At 36.9% G+C, this 17,815-nt stretch overlaps 2 protein-coding genes and 2 pseudogenes across 2 annotated transcripts; 3 read left to right on the forward strand and 1 right to left on the reverse strand.

Annotated features, from left to right (window-relative positions):
• Nucleotides 1-3,786: 3,786 nt before the first annotated feature.
• On the forward strand, nt 3,787-4,659 carry LOC142541877 (uncharacterized). Its single transcript, XM_075648335.1, has 2 exons — nt 3,787-4,051; nt 4,340-4,659. Exons 1-2 carry the CDS (start codon nt 3,787-3,789, stop codon nt 4,657-4,659), a joined length of 585 nt encoding a protein of 194 aa, XP_075504450.1.
• A 1,517-nt stretch (nt 4,660-6,176) lies between these two features.
• Nucleotides 6,177-9,662, forward strand: LOC142541878 (L-aspartate oxidase 2-a, chloroplastic-like; annotated as a pseudogene).
• A 713-nt stretch (nt 9,663-10,375) lies between these two features.
• Nucleotides 10,376-12,035, forward strand: LOC142541879 (L-aspartate oxidase 2-a, chloroplastic-like; annotated as a pseudogene).
• Nucleotides 12,036-13,977: 1,942 nt separating this feature from the next.
• LOC142543157 (serine carboxypeptidase-like) lies at nt 13,978-17,322 on the reverse strand. Its single transcript, XM_075650238.1, has 8 exons — nt 16,839-17,322; nt 15,955-16,123; nt 15,611-15,730; nt 15,376-15,519; nt 15,137-15,287; nt 14,948-15,036; nt 14,488-14,746; nt 13,978-14,395 (listed from the first exon to the last, which is right to left on the reverse strand). The coding sequence occupies exons 1-8, from the start codon at nt 17,156-17,158 to the stop codon at nt 14,139-14,141; spliced, it is 1,509 nt and encodes a 502-aa protein (XP_075506353.1). The 5' UTR covers nt 17,159-17,322; the 3' UTR covers nt 13,978-14,138.
• Between the last annotated feature and the right edge of the window lie 493 nt (nt 17,323-17,815).

The following is a 17,815-nucleotide window of genomic DNA, read 5'->3' on the forward strand; positions in this document are numbered from 1 at the left end:
CTCAAACCATGACTTAACCCTACTTGACCAGCCCCTAAACCAATTATTTCAGACCCCTTATGACCCCCAAACAAAAACCGAAAGTTGCTGGAATTTAGTTGCACAAACAAGCCTTAACCCTAGTCGCGATTTTGGACCGAACCAACGACCCTACACCTAACCAGCTTGGACCAGCCCTGAACCAGCCCCTCCTAGACCATACTAGGACCTTTCTGGACTGAACCATCTCAAGGAATCAGCCTCATGCATGCCCCAAACGCACTCACACCCGAGGTTCAACGAAGGCGCTCAACCCGCGACCAATCTCCCCTCATCACGATCGACCGGCTTCATGGTTGGTTCCAGCAATGGTCGAGCCTTCCTATGCCGTGTCTCAGACTCATCAGGGACTGGTCCATAGCTTGGTTTAGCCCTTGCACCTCCAGCTCAGTCCATTGCCCGATCTACGACCGAGACGAGCTAATCTCTTCGATACAACACCCCTCGGCCCTTAGCTTAACACAACTAACCCTCGACTCCAGCCTCATGACCACAACTTACTACCTTTAATCCCCTTAGCATAAAAACTTGGCAGCCCCTTGCACCAATACATGAAAGCGTGAGTATGAGTCATGAAGAAATGCAATTTTCATGTCAAACTCGTATAAAAACGTGATCACAAGGTAGATCAAAATATTTCATGCATTTACACAAACTTCGGCATAATATTGGCATGAATGAAGAGAAGAAGAAGATATGTGCGTGACTTAATGTTTTTACACTTGAAAACTCGAAGAACTACGCGCGAGACGTGAACCAGAGAGGCGGGGAGGAAGCTTTTCTTGAAAAATTATATGGAGCCAAAGCTTGCTGCTGAAAGGAAGAGGAAAATTTGTTGTTTACGTGAGGGTGCTACTGGAAAAGTGAAGTGGGCGGCCAAACTAGGTTTAGGGTTTAGTTTAGATTGTAATTAGGTTAAATAATGTGTACTAATGGGCCCTAATTAAAAGTTAAGTGGGTAAAAAGGTTTTAAGCCCTTTAATAATTAAAATAAACCCATCAAGCCCAAAACCACTCTCGAAAAATATATCGTTTAGGTACGTTTTAGAAAATATTGCCCGAACCCTCAAAAAGTCCTCTGAATCGCCAAAATTTGCATACAGGTTAAAAATATACTCCGACGAGTAAAAATTCTCAACCAAAGCTCATATTCAAAAATCACACTTAAAAATACCTCATATTAAATAAATAAAATTAATTATTCAATAAAAATATTTTTCTTGATTATCCCCGGTCTCCGTTACCCGTTCGAGCGCGAAATGCAACTTAAAACCGTAATACATGAAACTTTAAAATACCCAAGCAACAACACCTAACCATGCAATATCCATGCATTAAATGCATAAAAATCATTAAAAAAATATTTTTATAAAATCCTAGATTGCATGCAGTCGAGTTATGTAGTTCGAATTTCCTAGACCTTATAAGGAGATTCACAACTGGTACTCAAACAACTGTCAAGGGAGTTCAAGTGCACGAGTTTATCATTGGCATCATACTATACCGTTTCATTAGTACATGTTCCAAGGCAAGAAATTGGGAGGCAGACGAGTTAGCACAAGTTGCATTGGGATTGAAGATGTCTCCTGAACTTACACACAGGATGGTGTTGACTCAAAAGAGAAACCACCTCTCAATTCAGCAAAGAGGGATTCAAGTAGACACTCTCAACTTGGATATAAACTTAGCTGGTGATTGGAGAGATGATATAAAACAAGTGCTAGAATCTCCCGGGAGAGATATTCCACAGGGTTCAAAAATGAAAGCTCTTAACTACGTCTTAGTGGAAGGAGATTTGTACAAGAAATGGTTAGATGGTTTGCTCCTCAGATGCATAGGTTCCCAGAATCATTGGAGATCATGAATCAAGTTCACGAGGGAGTGTGCGGAGCGCATCAATCGGGAGTGAAGATGATATGGTTGATAAGAAGGTATGGATATTATTGGCCATCTGTTGGAACATTTCATGTTCGCAATCTTGATTTTGATGTTAACAAAACTTATTAATGTGTTTATAACATATTTACTCAAGTGTGAAGTTATTAACACAAGAAGCAAACTGAAATTGAATTCTGCACAAACTGAATTTCTAGCAAGCTTTGGTATTTTAATGATATCTCTCAACTGGATGATTCAAATGACAATCCACAAACTTGAATAATCATAAAACTCAATTTGGAACATGTCGTATTTCACTTCAGTTGGGTAAATTCGGATGTTATCAAGGTCTAGCTGATCCGCTGAATTACCGAACTGATTGCATGAAAACAGCAATCAGTTGAGTAAGGGCAGATTGTGGTATTTTGGTCATATTTCACAACTCGTTTATTGGAATGAAGCGATTAAGTATGCGTTAAAAAGATAAGACGATGATCTACAAATAATCTTTCAGAAGTCAAAGTCTGAATTGAAGCTTAAGATGCTAATAAATGACTATGAAACTATTGGTTTTGTACAAACTGAAATCAGCTAGGCTGATTTCAGCACACCAACTGAACTGAATCGAACCAATATCCGACCAACTGAACCGAACTAGTTCAACTGAACAAACTGAACCTAGACCAGTTGAACTGAACCAACTGTAGCTGAACCTAGCTGAACTAAACTAGACCAGCTGGAACTGAGCCAGTTCAACTGGACCACACCAGTTGAACTGAATCAGCTGAAACTGAACCATACCTGCTGAACTGAACAAGACAAGTTGAACTGAACCAGTTGACCAGAGTTGACCACTCGGGAAAATTTTCAGCAAGACGAATTTGACTGTTGCAATTTCAGAAACAGTACAAAAACTTTCCAAACGGTCATATTATTGTATCTAACATATATATCATGGTTGGGACTTATAAATACAACAGCTTGAAGATCAAACAAGAGCTTTTGAAGAGGATTCAAAGCATTGGCAGTTAGCATGAAAAAATCAGCTAGTTGAGAGCACAAGCCCTTGTGTGAGGATACATTTGAGATGTACATTGTAAAAGATAAATTCCTCACACACAATCATTCACACATATACAAGAGAGTTGAACTTCAAATATTAGTTGAGTGAGTCTTCACACAAAGACGTAAAATAATGTGTTTGTAGCCTTGGCATATGAGACATTAAACAATATGTTGATTGTGAGATGCTGCCTGCAATCTTGAGTGCTAGGAGTTCTAGTTGGGTGATGTCCTTCCGGAGTGGGTTTGTACAAAGAGTTGTATAAATCAAAGACTTCTAGTGATTCCTTTCCCAAGGTGGAAGAAGGGGTGACGTAGGAGCATTTGAAGTTTTCGAACATCCATAAACAAATTCATGTCTATTTGTTTATTGCATTTACTTATCATTTCTATTGTTTTAAGGATGCATTGTTGAAGCATTTTACGTGTTCTTCAAATACAAAATTATTGTATACCAAGTGTTTGATAAAATGCTTCAATCAAAATATTTTTTACTCATTCAACTTGCATATATTTTAAATACTTTACAAAATGTTTGAACAGTATCTACGAAGGATTATTTCGATTGACTTCCGCTTGGTTTGAAAACCAAACTCAATTTAATTCATAGGTGTTCAATATTTCAAGAACCAAGCTATTTTAGCTCAACGATTTACTCCCTAACCGATCCTAACACCATCCATTTTGAAAGATTGCATAAAATATGCTAAGGGATGCCAACCATGTCAGAGACACGGAAACATCCAAAGAATTCCCGCGGATGAGCTCCACAGCGTTGTCAAACCATGGTCATTCAAAGGCTGGGCCATGGGCTTAATAGGAAAAATTTACCCAGCATCATCTAAAGGCCACTCGTTTATTATTGTGGCCACAGATTTTTTCACTAAATGGGTAGAAGCATTGCCTTTGAAGAAAGCGGAACAAGGGAATGTCATTAACTTTGTGAAAGAGAATATCATTAATAGATTTGGAATTCCAGAGATGTTAACTACAGATCAGGGAACTATGTTCACGGGTTCAGATATGAGGGAATTTGCGGAACACTATGGAATCAAATTGAGAAATTCATCCCGTGATTACTCACAATCCAACGGGCAGGCCGAAGAATCGAAAAAAAATTTATAAATATTTTACAAAAAATGATGGAAGAGAATCCCCTGGATTGGCCACGAATATTATCAGAAACTTTGTGGGCATATAAAACATCAAGGAGGACCAGCATTGGAGTGAACCCTTTTTTCCTTTACCTTTGGCCACGATGTAGTGCTCCAATTGGAAATTATGGTGCCATCAATATGAGTGGCAAGGCAAAATGAACTTTCCCTTGAACATTATAATGAAGCAATGATCATGTTGTTAGAAGAATTGGATGAGTTGAGAATCCAAGCATACAATGCTCTACTATTACAAAAACAGAGAGTTGCGAGAATCTACAACAAGAGAGTTAGCAACAAAAGTTTCCATGCAGGGGAAATGGTGTGGAAGGCTATACTGCCTTTAGGAACAAAGGATAGGAAGCTGGACAAATGGTCTCCCAATTGGGAGGGGCCATTTAAGGTGCACAAGATCCTAGACAGGAATCCATATTGGCTATCAAGTTTAGATGACCAACCACACAAAAGATTCACAAATGGCAAGTATCTTAAGCCGTATTTTCCAAGTATGAGGGAAGCAATATAAAAAATGAGTGAGTAAAGCAAATAGAAAGGCTGATATCCAGCGGGGAGTTGGCCTTAGGGGCAACTTTGGTATTGGTTTGAATAATGAAAATTCAAGTCTATAGTAGCTTTCGGGCTACTTGAAAGGAAACTACGTGGGATGGGATTTTAGGCCACCAAAACATGACTGGAAAGGGTTTTGGAGAATGGGAAGTTAAAGCTCACCAAACCAGACAACAACAAAGAATGAAGAAATAGCATAGCTGAATGAGAACACTGTGCAAAGAGCAGAAGGGCGTGGGAGTTTTGTTTTGATATAAGAGTAGGCTTACTGGTCACTTTTGTATTTGTTTAATTCTTTATTTTGAGACTTCATGTGATGTAGGCCTTAGGGCCACTGATATAAATATCTGTTGTTTATGATTCAGTAATGAGACTGAACAAATGAAGTGGGCCAATAGACCACTTTAATCATTTTGGCGGTATCTTGTTTCATTAGGGAGTGAGGTGAGGAAATAATCGCGAGCAGGAAGTTTTAAGCCAACTTATGGTTTTGCTTGAAACTATTGAAATGAGTTGGGTTAATTGGACTAAGAACAAATAGAAAACTCCTTCACAGCATCCAATACACAACATCATATACAAACCCATTTTCATTCCACATCCATCATCCAACAACCACAACACGAAACCAATAGTCAACAAATATAAAGCGGAGCAATCGCATGTAAGAACAACAAAGTAAACTTGTATGCGGGAAAGGAGTCCAACTGAAGTGCAAATGCATATACGTGTATGCGGGAAAGGGGTCTGAATGAAGTGCAAATGCATATACGTGTATGCAAAAAATGGGTCCCACTGAAGTGCAATGCATAAATACTAGGGACGAGGGAGTCGTCTTGAGTGGATGCAGCATGTAAGAGCACGTAAGAGTTGAGAGTTACCCGTGTCTCAAGAATCCCCAAATGACACCAAGGCTTAAGTGTCGAATGCACCGGAGAACTGAGACCAACCCATGGCCAATTCTCAATCCAATATTACCTATGAATAGCAAACATGCGAACCTCACATACAACAAGAGATAGTACATACCTATTCATTTCACCACCTATGGAAATGGCACCAGAGGTAAATGTAGAGTCAGTAGATGGGTCTGGATTAAAAACCACTGCACACATATATTATGCAAGACGTCGGTCTCCGCTGATGCACAAAATATAGCCAAGCAATGGTAACCTCAGCACATCCACAAGACAAAGGCTAGTGTATGGCCAAGCAGCCCCAAATTCGTAACTCCCACAAAAGTACAGCAGAAATGAGTATAGAGGGACAACTCAAATTGGCCGTACAAATAAGCACAATCATCTATCCTTACAACTCTCGGAGAACATTCAAGAAAAAACAAGACCCTTTGTACAAGAATTCATACTCATTCCTCGCACACCTCAAAACTTCACACATCTCAAGATTAATCATGCAAAGCGGGAAGAATGAAATGAAACTCCAACCAAGGCAATAATCAATTATCAGAATACTGAGATGGACACCAGTGTGGCTTTAGGAAGCGCAGACTGCATTTTAACGAGACTTTATACATGGGGAAAAGCTGCAGATAGACTTCTTGGATTCACATTGAAGCAATCTCAAAATGCATGCATAATGAACTTTCTTGGTCTCTTGGGGTCCCAAAAGTCATTCAGATCAATAAAAATAACCATGATAATTCTAAATCCGAGGAAGGTTGGAAGCAAAGCAGAGTAACCATCAAATCATGCTTGAGAAATGGATATACCAAGTATTTTGATTTTACGGTTATTGGAAGTGGACTGGCTGGCCTTAGTTATGCTCTTGAAGTTGCAAAACATGGAACCGTTGAAGTGATAACCAAGGCTGAGCCCCACAAAAGCAACACCAACTATGCATAGAGAGGTGTGAATGTTGTGATGTGTTGTGCCCATCAGATTCATTGAAAGTCACATGCAATATACAATTGTTGCAGGCACATATCTATGTGATGAGGAGACTGTTTGAGTGGTGTGTACTGAAGGACCTGAGAGAATCAGGGACTTGATTGCAATGGGTGCTTCATTCGATTACGGGGAGGATGGAAATTTGCACCTGGCAAGGGAAGGGGGCCATTCTCATTGTAGAATCGTACATGTTGCTGATATGACTGGTCGGGAGATAGAGAGTATAAGGTCTAGGAAATTCGAACTACGTAACTTAACTGCATGCAATCTATGGTTTTATTTAAAATATGTGTTTAATGATTGTTATGCATTTATTGTATGAGTATTGCAAGGAGAGGTGTTATTTCTTGGTTATATTAAAAGTTTCAAGCATTAGGGTTTAAAGTGCATTTCGCGCCCGCACGAGTAACGAAGATCGGGGATAAGAAGGAAAAAATGTTTTTATTAAATAATTATTTTTAATATATGGTGTATTTAAGGGATAATTTTGGAAATGGACCTTGGTTGAATATTTTTACTCGTCGGGTCGTATTTAAAACCAGTATGCACATTTTTTAATGATTCAGAAGACTTTTTGAGGATTCGGCCAATATTTTCAAAAAAATACAAAAACAAAATATTTTTTCGGGAGTGCTGAGCTTGATGAGTTTATTTTAGTGCTTAATGGGCCCAAAACTTCTTTTAACCATTTTAAATTATAATTAAGGGCCCATTAATGTATTAATTTTCTACTTAAACTCTACCCCATCAAACCCTAACCCTAAACCTACCACAGCCGCCCCCTCCCTCTCATTCAGCAGCTTTTCAAAAGAAAAACCAGCAGCCTCCTTCAAGTTCTCCATAGATTTTCAAGAAAGCTTCTTTCCTGCCTCTCCGGTGCAAGTCCTACGCGCATACCTTCGTGTTTTCTAGCACACAAACGTTAAGGCACGCCATGTATCTTTTTTTCTCATCATTTACACCATTTATAGGGTGATGTATATGTAATTGCATGGATAATGCTTTTATTTTCTTGTGGTATCGTTTTTGCAAAGGTTTGACACGAAATATGCTTTCTCTTGATTTATACTCACGTTTTTTGTTACCTTGGTGCAAGGGGATGCCAAGTAAGGACCCTAGGGGGCTGTTTATGTTGATAATGAAGGCGTCTAGGTGCTGGAGTCAAGATCTGGTTGAGATTTTGTGAGGGGAGATCTGTATTTGTGGTGGTTTGGCTCGGGGTTGGCGAGATCGAGGGTTTTGTGTGTGCAGCTGTGCATGGATCGATTCCAACCAAGAAGCTGACCCTCTTAGGCCCGTGACAGGGCTGGGAGAGGGCTGTGAACAGCTGGTCATGGCATTGGAGTAGGTCGAGTCGCAAGAAACAAGTGGGCGTAGGTTTTTGGCATTCACCGAGGGTGTCACATAGGGTTGAGTGCATGGGGCTGTAGGCGCAGGTTGAGGGGTCCAGGAGGGGAGTCCTTGGCTTGGTCTTAGCCTAGGGTATCGGGTTGAGGGCTGGACACATCGGAATTTATGCTAGGATCGATTTAACGCGGTTTGGTGCAACTATAGTTACGGTTTGTGCGCGCTGGAAATTTCCAGCAACTTTCAGGCATGGTTCATAGGTCCTAAGGGGTCTGGAATGAGTGTTTTAGAGGCTGGTTGTATAGGTTCAAGTCACGGTTTAAGTTGGGAAAATTTGGTTAAGTTTCAGGTTGATTCGGGTTAAAACCGGGACCCCGGTCCATGTTTTTAAACGAATCATATAATTTTTTGAATGGACTAAATTTTACGTCTAGGAAATAATTAATAATATGTTTTGAAGTGTTTTAAGATGTTTGGTTGGCTTCGGGTCGAAATTTTGAGGTTCAGGGGTAAAACAGTCAATTAGGGTTTCCATGGGCAAAATAGTCATTTTACACGCGAGTCGAGCTTTTAGTCCTGGCAGTACCCTAAACATGATTTTTTTACTTTTTAAATGTTTATTTTATCATGAATATGACTTTTTATGAAATTATAAAAAATACGTTGCATGCTTGATTTTAAGGAAAATTACGCATATGCGTGGTTTTTATAAGTGATGAAAATGACAACACGTTTTGAAGGAAGGGAGTATGTTGTGACTAATATGAATATGTATACGATGAGATATAAGGCCAAGGTTCAGTGGATGGGCAATACTGTCGCTATTGTCCCCTGCTTCGGGTACCACAGTTATACGTAGATGGATCCATCAAATAGAACTGATACGATAGAGCTTATATGAAAGTCACAACTAATGAACGGAATTCAGTTAAAGAAAATGAACACGTATATGATGAGATGTTGAGACATGTTTGAGATGTTTGCTTTATTATGTTTACATTTACACTTTAAAGATCATGCAATGTATTTTTATTACAGTACTTTTCACTGTTTCCTGCTATGTATATGTACTTGCTATAACATTACAGGTGTGTTTAGTTTTTAAACTCACTAGGTCTGAATGATGCAGGTAAGCATATTGATCAGGAGATTGGAGGTGCCGAAGACTGAGTAGGCATAGTTGGTTGTGCGCACACGAACCCGAGGACCGTATTTTCCGCACATCATGTTTTTTAGATGGAGTGATTTTTGGATATTTTCATACTATGTCTTTTTATTATGTTGATGCTTGATAGGATTTTCACACGTGTCGTATTTGCATTTTATTTTAAAACGTAAGACTAGGGTTGATGATTTGTCTATTTTTAACTGCAGCGTTTTTACTGATAGTTGAATACTTTGATTTTTAAAATATGAAATTTTCATCTTGTATCGCATGCAAGATTAAAGATGTATATTTTCGAAAATGTGTTTACAAAAAAAAATTTCTAGTAGTATTTTAAGTAGTAGACATTTCAGAGAGGATGCTGTTGGAGGCAGTCAGAAAAGATCCTAATATTTATGTTTTCAAACACCATTTTCCAACAGATTTGCTGACTTCTCAGTTGGCTTTCAGGATGGCTTTGATGCAGTTTGTCATGGTGTTGATACTTCGAATACTGAGACTTATGAGGAGGGGCTGGACATATCTATCCCAGCACTACTGTAAGGCCCGAGATGTTATCATTTTAATCCGAGATTATTTAATTTCTGAATTTCGGAATGATGAATTAGATTCCACGGTTTTTGTAATTAATTAGGATTGAAATTGAATTAAAAAGAGTTGTGAGGACCAAATTGCAAATAGTGAAGATTTCAGGGGCTAAAGTGCAATTAATGGGATTGAGTGGGACACTTAACTTCACCATGAATTTGATATATAAATAAGTTTCATTTCTTTGGGACTTTCAGAAGGAAAACCGAGAGTTGCCATTACAATTTCCCTCAAGCTTCACTTTACACTAGATTGTGATTTTATGCAATCCGGTTATCAGGATTTGAATCCGAACACAGTTCTGTGATCCTCTCTTCAAGAGCTACTCAAGGATGTAAGTTTCATCGAATTCTGACGTGTTTCAAAATTCATGTATTGGAGGAATTATTATTTGATCATTATATGGTGTTCTGGATATGTTAGACATCATAGAATCGAAGTCAGATCGAAGAACAGATTGATTATGGAATTGTTATGATTTTCTGATTATATTAATTGGAAATTGAACAGATTTGGATTATTGACTGATTCTGGATTGTATCAGATATTGGTTATGATTTGTAATTGATATCTGTTGATATTGTATTGACGGGGATATCGGGATTGTGCCGTTATGCTGTTAATTTTGAATTATATTCAGATTGATCGGATTTAGTGTGAAATTGGGAATGGAATGTTGATATTACTATTCTCAATATGTCATTTCAGATTGACAGAGACAGTCTTGAATTCAGAATTTCCAATTCTTCAGACCGAGACTACGAACGAAAGGTATAAGTCGATGTTAACCGGGAGATTAACTTGAGTCAGATTGGACTCTAGTTTCCCTAAAACCACATACTTTATTTTATTGCTATTGTTTGACATTGATATGATTAATCTATTGATTTATAGAAAGTAGAGAATAGCCGATAGCTATTGAGCGAGAATCATTGACAGAAGGGCCAGACAGTGATAGAGTGATCATTGGCCCATTGCACATTGTCATAGAATAGCTTTGGCAGATATGCCAAGTATGTGGCGGATATGCCAAGACACTGAATTATTGACTTATATCGATATTGCTTAGGGGCGGATCGACTCCTATCGCTGAGATTCGATATATATGTTAATGTCCAGGAATCGGGATCCCTAGATTAGAGATGAGTCGAGTCGAAGATGACGAGTTAGAGAGTTTTATCTATATTCACTAATGTGTCATAAATTATGATTCATGTTTTTAATACATAGTTTATGCTTTTGTATATGATTTTATGCATCACATGTATACATTGCTTATACTGGGATTTTATTCTCACCGGAGTTATCCGGCTGTAGTCGTGTTTGTATGTGTGCATGGCAACAGGTGGGACAGGATCAGGGTCGAGGAGATGATGAGAGATCGTGATTAGAGTGGAGACTACTGGACTTTGACGTTGCTGTAGATAGGATTCAGCACTTGACATTTAGTTGTTGAACCTTAGTTTGAGTTGAGTTTGATGTTTGTTGTACAAGACTTGTACTTTTATACTGATATGTATATTAGATTGAATTACATTACATTCCGTAATTTTTTTTAAAAAAAATTAGACCCAGATTAATTAATTGATCCATTTATCCCAATGACGATTAAGAAGATGATTAGCGTCCGGGTTCCCCACAACTACAAATCCCCCGGTTGCCACCGGCGATGGAATGGCAATGGCTTACCGAGCTGAGGCTATAATTTCCAATATGGAGTTTTTGCATTTCCATCCTGCTGCTCTGGCTGATGAAGGCCTTCCTCTTAAACCATAAACTCAAGAAAATGCCTTTTCGGATAACTGAAGCTGTGAGTGGAGACGTAGGAATCCTCTACAACTTAGACATGGAAAGATTCATGCCCTTGTATGACAAGAGGGCATAACTCATCCCTAGGGATGTTGTAGCAAGAAGTATAGACGATCAACTCAAGAAACGCAATGAAAAGTATGTGCTTCTCGATATAACTCACAAACCCAAACACCAAATTCTCTCCATTCCCAAACGTTGTTGTTAATTGACTCCGACACGGTTTAGACATAACAAAACAACAGATTCCCGTGGTTCCAGCTGCTCACTACATGTACGGTGGAGTTCGTGCTGGACCCGATGGAGAAACAAATGTCAAAGGTATATACATGGAAGGTGAAGTGCCTGGCTGTGGAGGAGGACAAGGAATCTACCAACTCTAGAGATAAGAAGCGAGGATGAGTGAGCAGATAGAGAGTCGGTGATGACAATTATTGAAGATTAGGGCCTGCATTAGAAGAAGAACGTGAAGGAGCTTGAAGAAGAGCGGGATGAGTTATTTCTCTGTGATTTGAAATCTTACAGGAGGAGCTTGAAGGAGCTTGAAGGAGAGCGGGATGAGTTATTTCATCAAGTTCTATTGTCTTTTCTTTCGGTTTAGCGTTGTATTTGTCTAGGAGATTAAAACGAACGGTCAAATTTAGTGTCCATAATCGTCGTGAGTTTTTGAAGTTATATTTTTATCATTTTTACACATACAAGTTCACCTTTGCACCTGGCATGCCCACAAATCAAATATTGTGCAAACATTCACATGTGGAACGAAATTGAAATTTCTAAGCACAAATACTTTATGTAATATTAGTGTTATTTAAAAACTTTAACCAAAGTTGTTTTAATAGAAAATACTTTTTAAAAAAGATGATGTATAATGAGTAAATTTTAAATTATGTAAAGTTCTAATAATTTAATATTATAATATGATTTAATGAAATAATTTAAAGAGAGATTTTCTTAATTAAACTTCACATAATTACTATAATCAATTTTAGTCTTCAGTTAAATTAATTTACCAAAATAATCTTTTTATTATATCAAATTACGAAGATATCTCAAATCCTTTAACCCTATTTACCATCAATTTCTTCATCTCAAACTCTGTATTTTATTAACTAATCAATTTCGTGCGTACAGAGGCGGCCGTGAAACACATCAATCCTATTTTTTTAAACAAGTATGAATTTTTTTTTCCACTTAACTTTTACGCAAAAAATTGATTTTATATTGAGGATTATAAAGATGTGATTTATGTGATATCGTATAACGTTTTTCACAAAATTGTGCAGGTATGGTTAGTCAAAAGACTCGTTATTTCTTATTTTTCAAAATTTACAAAAAATGGGACTGATAGTTGGGTTTGGAATGGAAAAGATACAAAGTCTTTCCTGATAACAACTACAATTTCATATAAAAAGTTGTACGATAAGATTCAAGATTTTCTGAATGTTAATTGTTTGATTCATACGATAATGATGCAATTTGTTGTCCTGGGTGAAATATCTTGTATGCGTCATTGCTCTACATGTGATTCCACTAGACATAATAAGAAAAGTTGTGAAAATTCTGCTCCTATTTTGACTTGACTTGAATATGTTTAGAATTTTTTTCGAATAAGATTATTGCTTCACTTGGATTTGGTTTGTTTTTATTTGATTTTCGTAATTTCTCGAATAATCTTATGAATTTCATGTATTTGGACATAGAGTGGTGATAATTTGAGATAATTCTTTTGCCGAGTTGCATTTTTATGCATTTTATTTTTTGAAGGTTTGTTGTGCATACTTATAAACTGCTGTTAGTATGGAATAAGGTAGAGACTTCAATTAAGACCATCGGAGTTTTTGTTTATATTTGTGTAAAATCACATTGATATAATTATTACGTTTCATAACCATGGTGATTGATGATTTTGTTTATATTATTTTGCACGAGATACAGTAGTAATTAGAATAGTATAACTTTGGTGGTATCGTATGCACTAATTCAAACTAACAATTCATAATTCTATTAAAAAATGTTTATTGATATAAGTAGTATTTAAAAAATTAATATATTAAAAACTAAATAAAACAGGAACAAACGTTAAATTAACTTTTAAGAGAAATAATAGATAATTAAACAACTAAATCATTAAAATGAAACATGTGTCTTCATAGAAAAATGGAATTTAATATTTTTTTAATTATATACGACATAATGCAAAATATATAATAAAAAATGTCATTTTTAAAATTATAACTTTGAAATAGACTAGAATAATCAATTTCCCTAATTTAAATGATCAACTTCGAAAATTTTGTAATGAGCCCGACACAATTCTTTAATATTACCAAAATTTTGTAATGAGCCCATTTCAATACACAATTCTTTAATATTACTCAGTTTCCAAAAGAAAAAAATGTTAATGTTACTTAAATGCATTTTTGCGGCCTTCATAAGAAATAAAAGTAAACCAAAGGCATGAAATAAAAAATGAATCCATAAGGAAGTATCTGCTGCATTCAATAAAAGACCGTCATCCATTCTTTCCTTGCGCCTGTTTTCGACTAATCCTATAAGTTTTACTGGTACAAAAGAACCAATTTTAAGGGATTATGACTTGTAAATCATGTCAAGCTCATATCATATAGGGGCTAGGTGGCCATTTGCCTTCGCCGAAAGGCTGTTGCTCTGCATCCACCTTCGAAGCATTTCTACAGATGTTTTCGGTTGATCCATTGGGACCATATGACCCGCATCGTGCACTTTTAGGAATGTAAGTGGTCCATGACCTTTCTGTAAACCGGCCTCAACACCATCGACTGTGAATGGGACTGTTCGAGCTGCTACAAATTCCTTCTGTCCACTCCATTCCATGGCATGAACCCATCTTGAATTCCCTATCCATATCAAAAACAAAAAGATGAATCTTTATATGATGAATCAAGTATTTTGATTAGGGGCATGTTGCGCTGTTTAGAAAAATTCAGACCTAGCCAGTTGCATATGAGATCATATTCACCAGCATAAACCAGTAATTTGATTCCATCCTCCAGAAGAGCAGGAATTCCAACTTCAAGATTTCTCATCCAGTCATTCACCATAGCTTCATATACCGTTGAACTACATGACACAAAATCTATTTCGCCGACACCGAGATCGTCTCTAACCGATTGCAGATTAAGAAAATTCTCCATATTCGAGAAATCGTAGCACAAGTCACCCACACATTTCTTTCTTATATCATAGTACTGCATTCCAAACAAGGGAAATGTTAATTTCTTGTGGTTATCGTAGCACAAATCACCCACACAAATCTTTCTTATATCATAGTTCAGCATTATTCCAAATAAGGAAAATGTTATTTCTTGTGGTTATATGTCATTTCTTGAATTTTCATTCTTTGTGCTATGACACAAAGTAACTGTTAGTAAATGCATTTTACTACTTACATTTCTACCGCCAGAAATGCTTACAATTCTGTTGAAAATGTTGTTGCAAGCCATGTAGGCTGACACACACGAAGAGCCATCGTCAGCACCTACAAGAAGTAGAACAAAATGAAAAAAAGAAACTGAAGGCTATATCATATAATTTTTAGCAGACTAAAATCTAATTTGAACTGTTGTATGAAGAATTACCACAAAGTTTTATTGCTTGTACGCATCGTAAAACGGAATTGCTCATGCTTTTGTAATCAGACTGTGTGATCAATTTCATGTCCAAAGCATAATCAGGGTAAGCTTTGTATTGTATCTCTGGGTTTGTAAGCCCATTTCCAATGGCAAATCCCTGAAACACACGAGGAAATTTCTCATGAAGCAGGACAAAAAATGCAATCTGAAGACAAGAAGAGGCAGGAACATATCCAGCAAAATACCTTTAAGTTAATACGAAGTCCTTCTTTGTTTTTGTTTCCTTGATGAACCCGAGCTGCAAAAGCAGGAATATAATGTCCAGCATATGATTCTCCAGTAATGTAAAAGTCGTTCTCTGCATACTGAGGATGTTCCTTGAAGAAGGCCTAACAGAGATACAAACTGCGATTATCATAATCTGGAGACCACATTGATGAATTGTTGTTATGATATATGGAATTATAGATGTTAATATACCTGCAAGAAATCATATAAATCATTACTAACACCTTCCTCATCGTGCCTAAGGTCATCATCGTCGGAACTATAGCTAAAACCTGTTCCCGTTGGCTGGTCCACATATATAAGATTTGATACCTGCATTGAAATATGCTTACAAATATGAATCAGCAATCAGCCGACAAGAAGTTGTACCGTAAAACTTGAAACTCGTACTGTTTAAAAAATTATACAGCGTATGGACATGCTTTAAGTTGTGAAACTTAAAAGGGTGGGGGGATGATTTGGTTAGATAAATTTTCGTCAAAAGTACCCTTCGACAGCAAACGTATTGCCATTTGAAAAAAATAGCATTAGTTTACCGTATCCCATCCAAAATCATTCCATGCCAAGGACAAGTTCCTTGTAATGTGGAAAGGGCCATTTTCATAAAACAAAGCCAGTTCACTACTGCAACCTGGTCCCCCAGTAAGCCATATAACTACAGGATCCTTTCTATTATTCCTTGATTCGAAGAAAAAGTAGAACATCCTGCGAACGACATTTCAAGAATCTAAGCAAAAGTATCACATAACAATCAAATGAGAAAAGAAGATCCAAACAAACTTGTGCACACATAGATATCCAATTTTCAAACATGATCCCAACGAGTATTTTGTTCGAACTTGTGCGGGCACGCATGACCAGAAGGCCTTCTGCTCCCTAATACTATTACGTTAATGCGTTATTTTTTGGCATTTATTGCAACAAACCGTACGATGTAGTAAACATATGAATACATGCATGTAAAAGATCAATATCAATAATGATAGATAGGCGTGGTCCTCTTCTTCATGGGTGTACAAGATTTTATCAGCAAACTTGTGAAGTCTGTTCACCGTTATTGCAGCATGCTTATTTGGAATATAGTTTCCATGGGAATTTCGAACACATTTGTTAATGATTTGGCATTTAAATACACTTTTATTAATTTTTAATTAATTAAAACACAAAACGTATCAGTTAAATTTGCATTAACACCCAAGAAAATGCTCTAATAATTTAAAATTCGAAATTATGACTCTCGATTACTTCATTTCATAAGACCATTAAATCAAATTACAAAACTTTCCCAACCCATGCATGAAAACTTTAGTGGCCACAATTTTCTAAAATGTAAACTCCAAATGGACTAAATTTATGACTCACATACATGGAAACTGAACAAAATTAAATTCAGTTGTTCAAGAAAATAATCTCATCATACCTCGCATCCTTAGTGTGTGGAAGCCTATAATAACCAGCATGATGGCCCAAATCCTTCACAGAAGCCCCGGAATCCCCAACAAACGGGAACTTAATCTCTCTCTCAATAATTCTCGATTCACCAAATCTAAACTCTTCCGCGACATGCCGATTCACGCCACGCTTCGGAGACAATCCGAAGGATTTAATAAGCATCTCCGCCTCAGTACTTGGGAATCTCAGACTGGAAACATGACTGCCATCATCAATTTCTGCTAAAGAAACCGTTGCAGCGAAGAGCAAAACAAGAAATGAAACTCCAAAAGAGGAAGTCGGGGCCATTTTTTTCTCTGATTCCTACTTGCTGTTGGTGAGGAATGGAAAAGGGCGAAGGGGTTATTTATACAGACATGAGGATGAAGATTCGTGGGCGACGATTCGGGTGGAGTAAGGAATGTGCATTGTATGCGTGTTCCTCTGTTCTCTCTCTCTCACACCAACCGGCGTTTGGGACAAAATGGGAAGCTTCAACGGTCTCTTTCTCTTATAAAAAGATTTCAAACCGAAGTATAAATAGTTTTAACTATATAAAATAAACTGAAATTTTACAGGCTTCGATTGATTGAATTTTTACCAAACATCAATTTCGCATGAAAAATATGGAATTTTGGTTTTAAAAAAACAGAAAAAAAACTATGTAATAATTTATATAATTTAGCGCAAAAAAGTGAGATGAAATAACTGAGATACAGATGAATTCCGCATCATTAAAACTACATTTGTGTTCATCATCTCTAATATCATGAATTAGTCTTCCACTTTCATTATTAGAGTGTATTTATTTGTTGCACATAATTTTGAAATTACCTTTTCGAGTAGTTCCATAACTTTGGCTTGATTACTCTCCCTCTCTCAAATTCAAATGTCGCGTTTCTTTTCTTTTTTCTTTTTCATATATATGTAATTTATTTTCCAATATTAGTTTATCTACATTTTTTT

This window comes from Primulina tabacum, chromosome 4, assembly GCF_025594145.1.
Source record: "Primulina tabacum isolate GXHZ01 chromosome 4, ASM2559414v2, whole genome shotgun sequence".
NCBI classification, from domain to species: domain Eukaryota; kingdom Viridiplantae; phylum Streptophyta; class Magnoliopsida; order Lamiales; family Gesneriaceae; genus Primulina; species Primulina tabacum.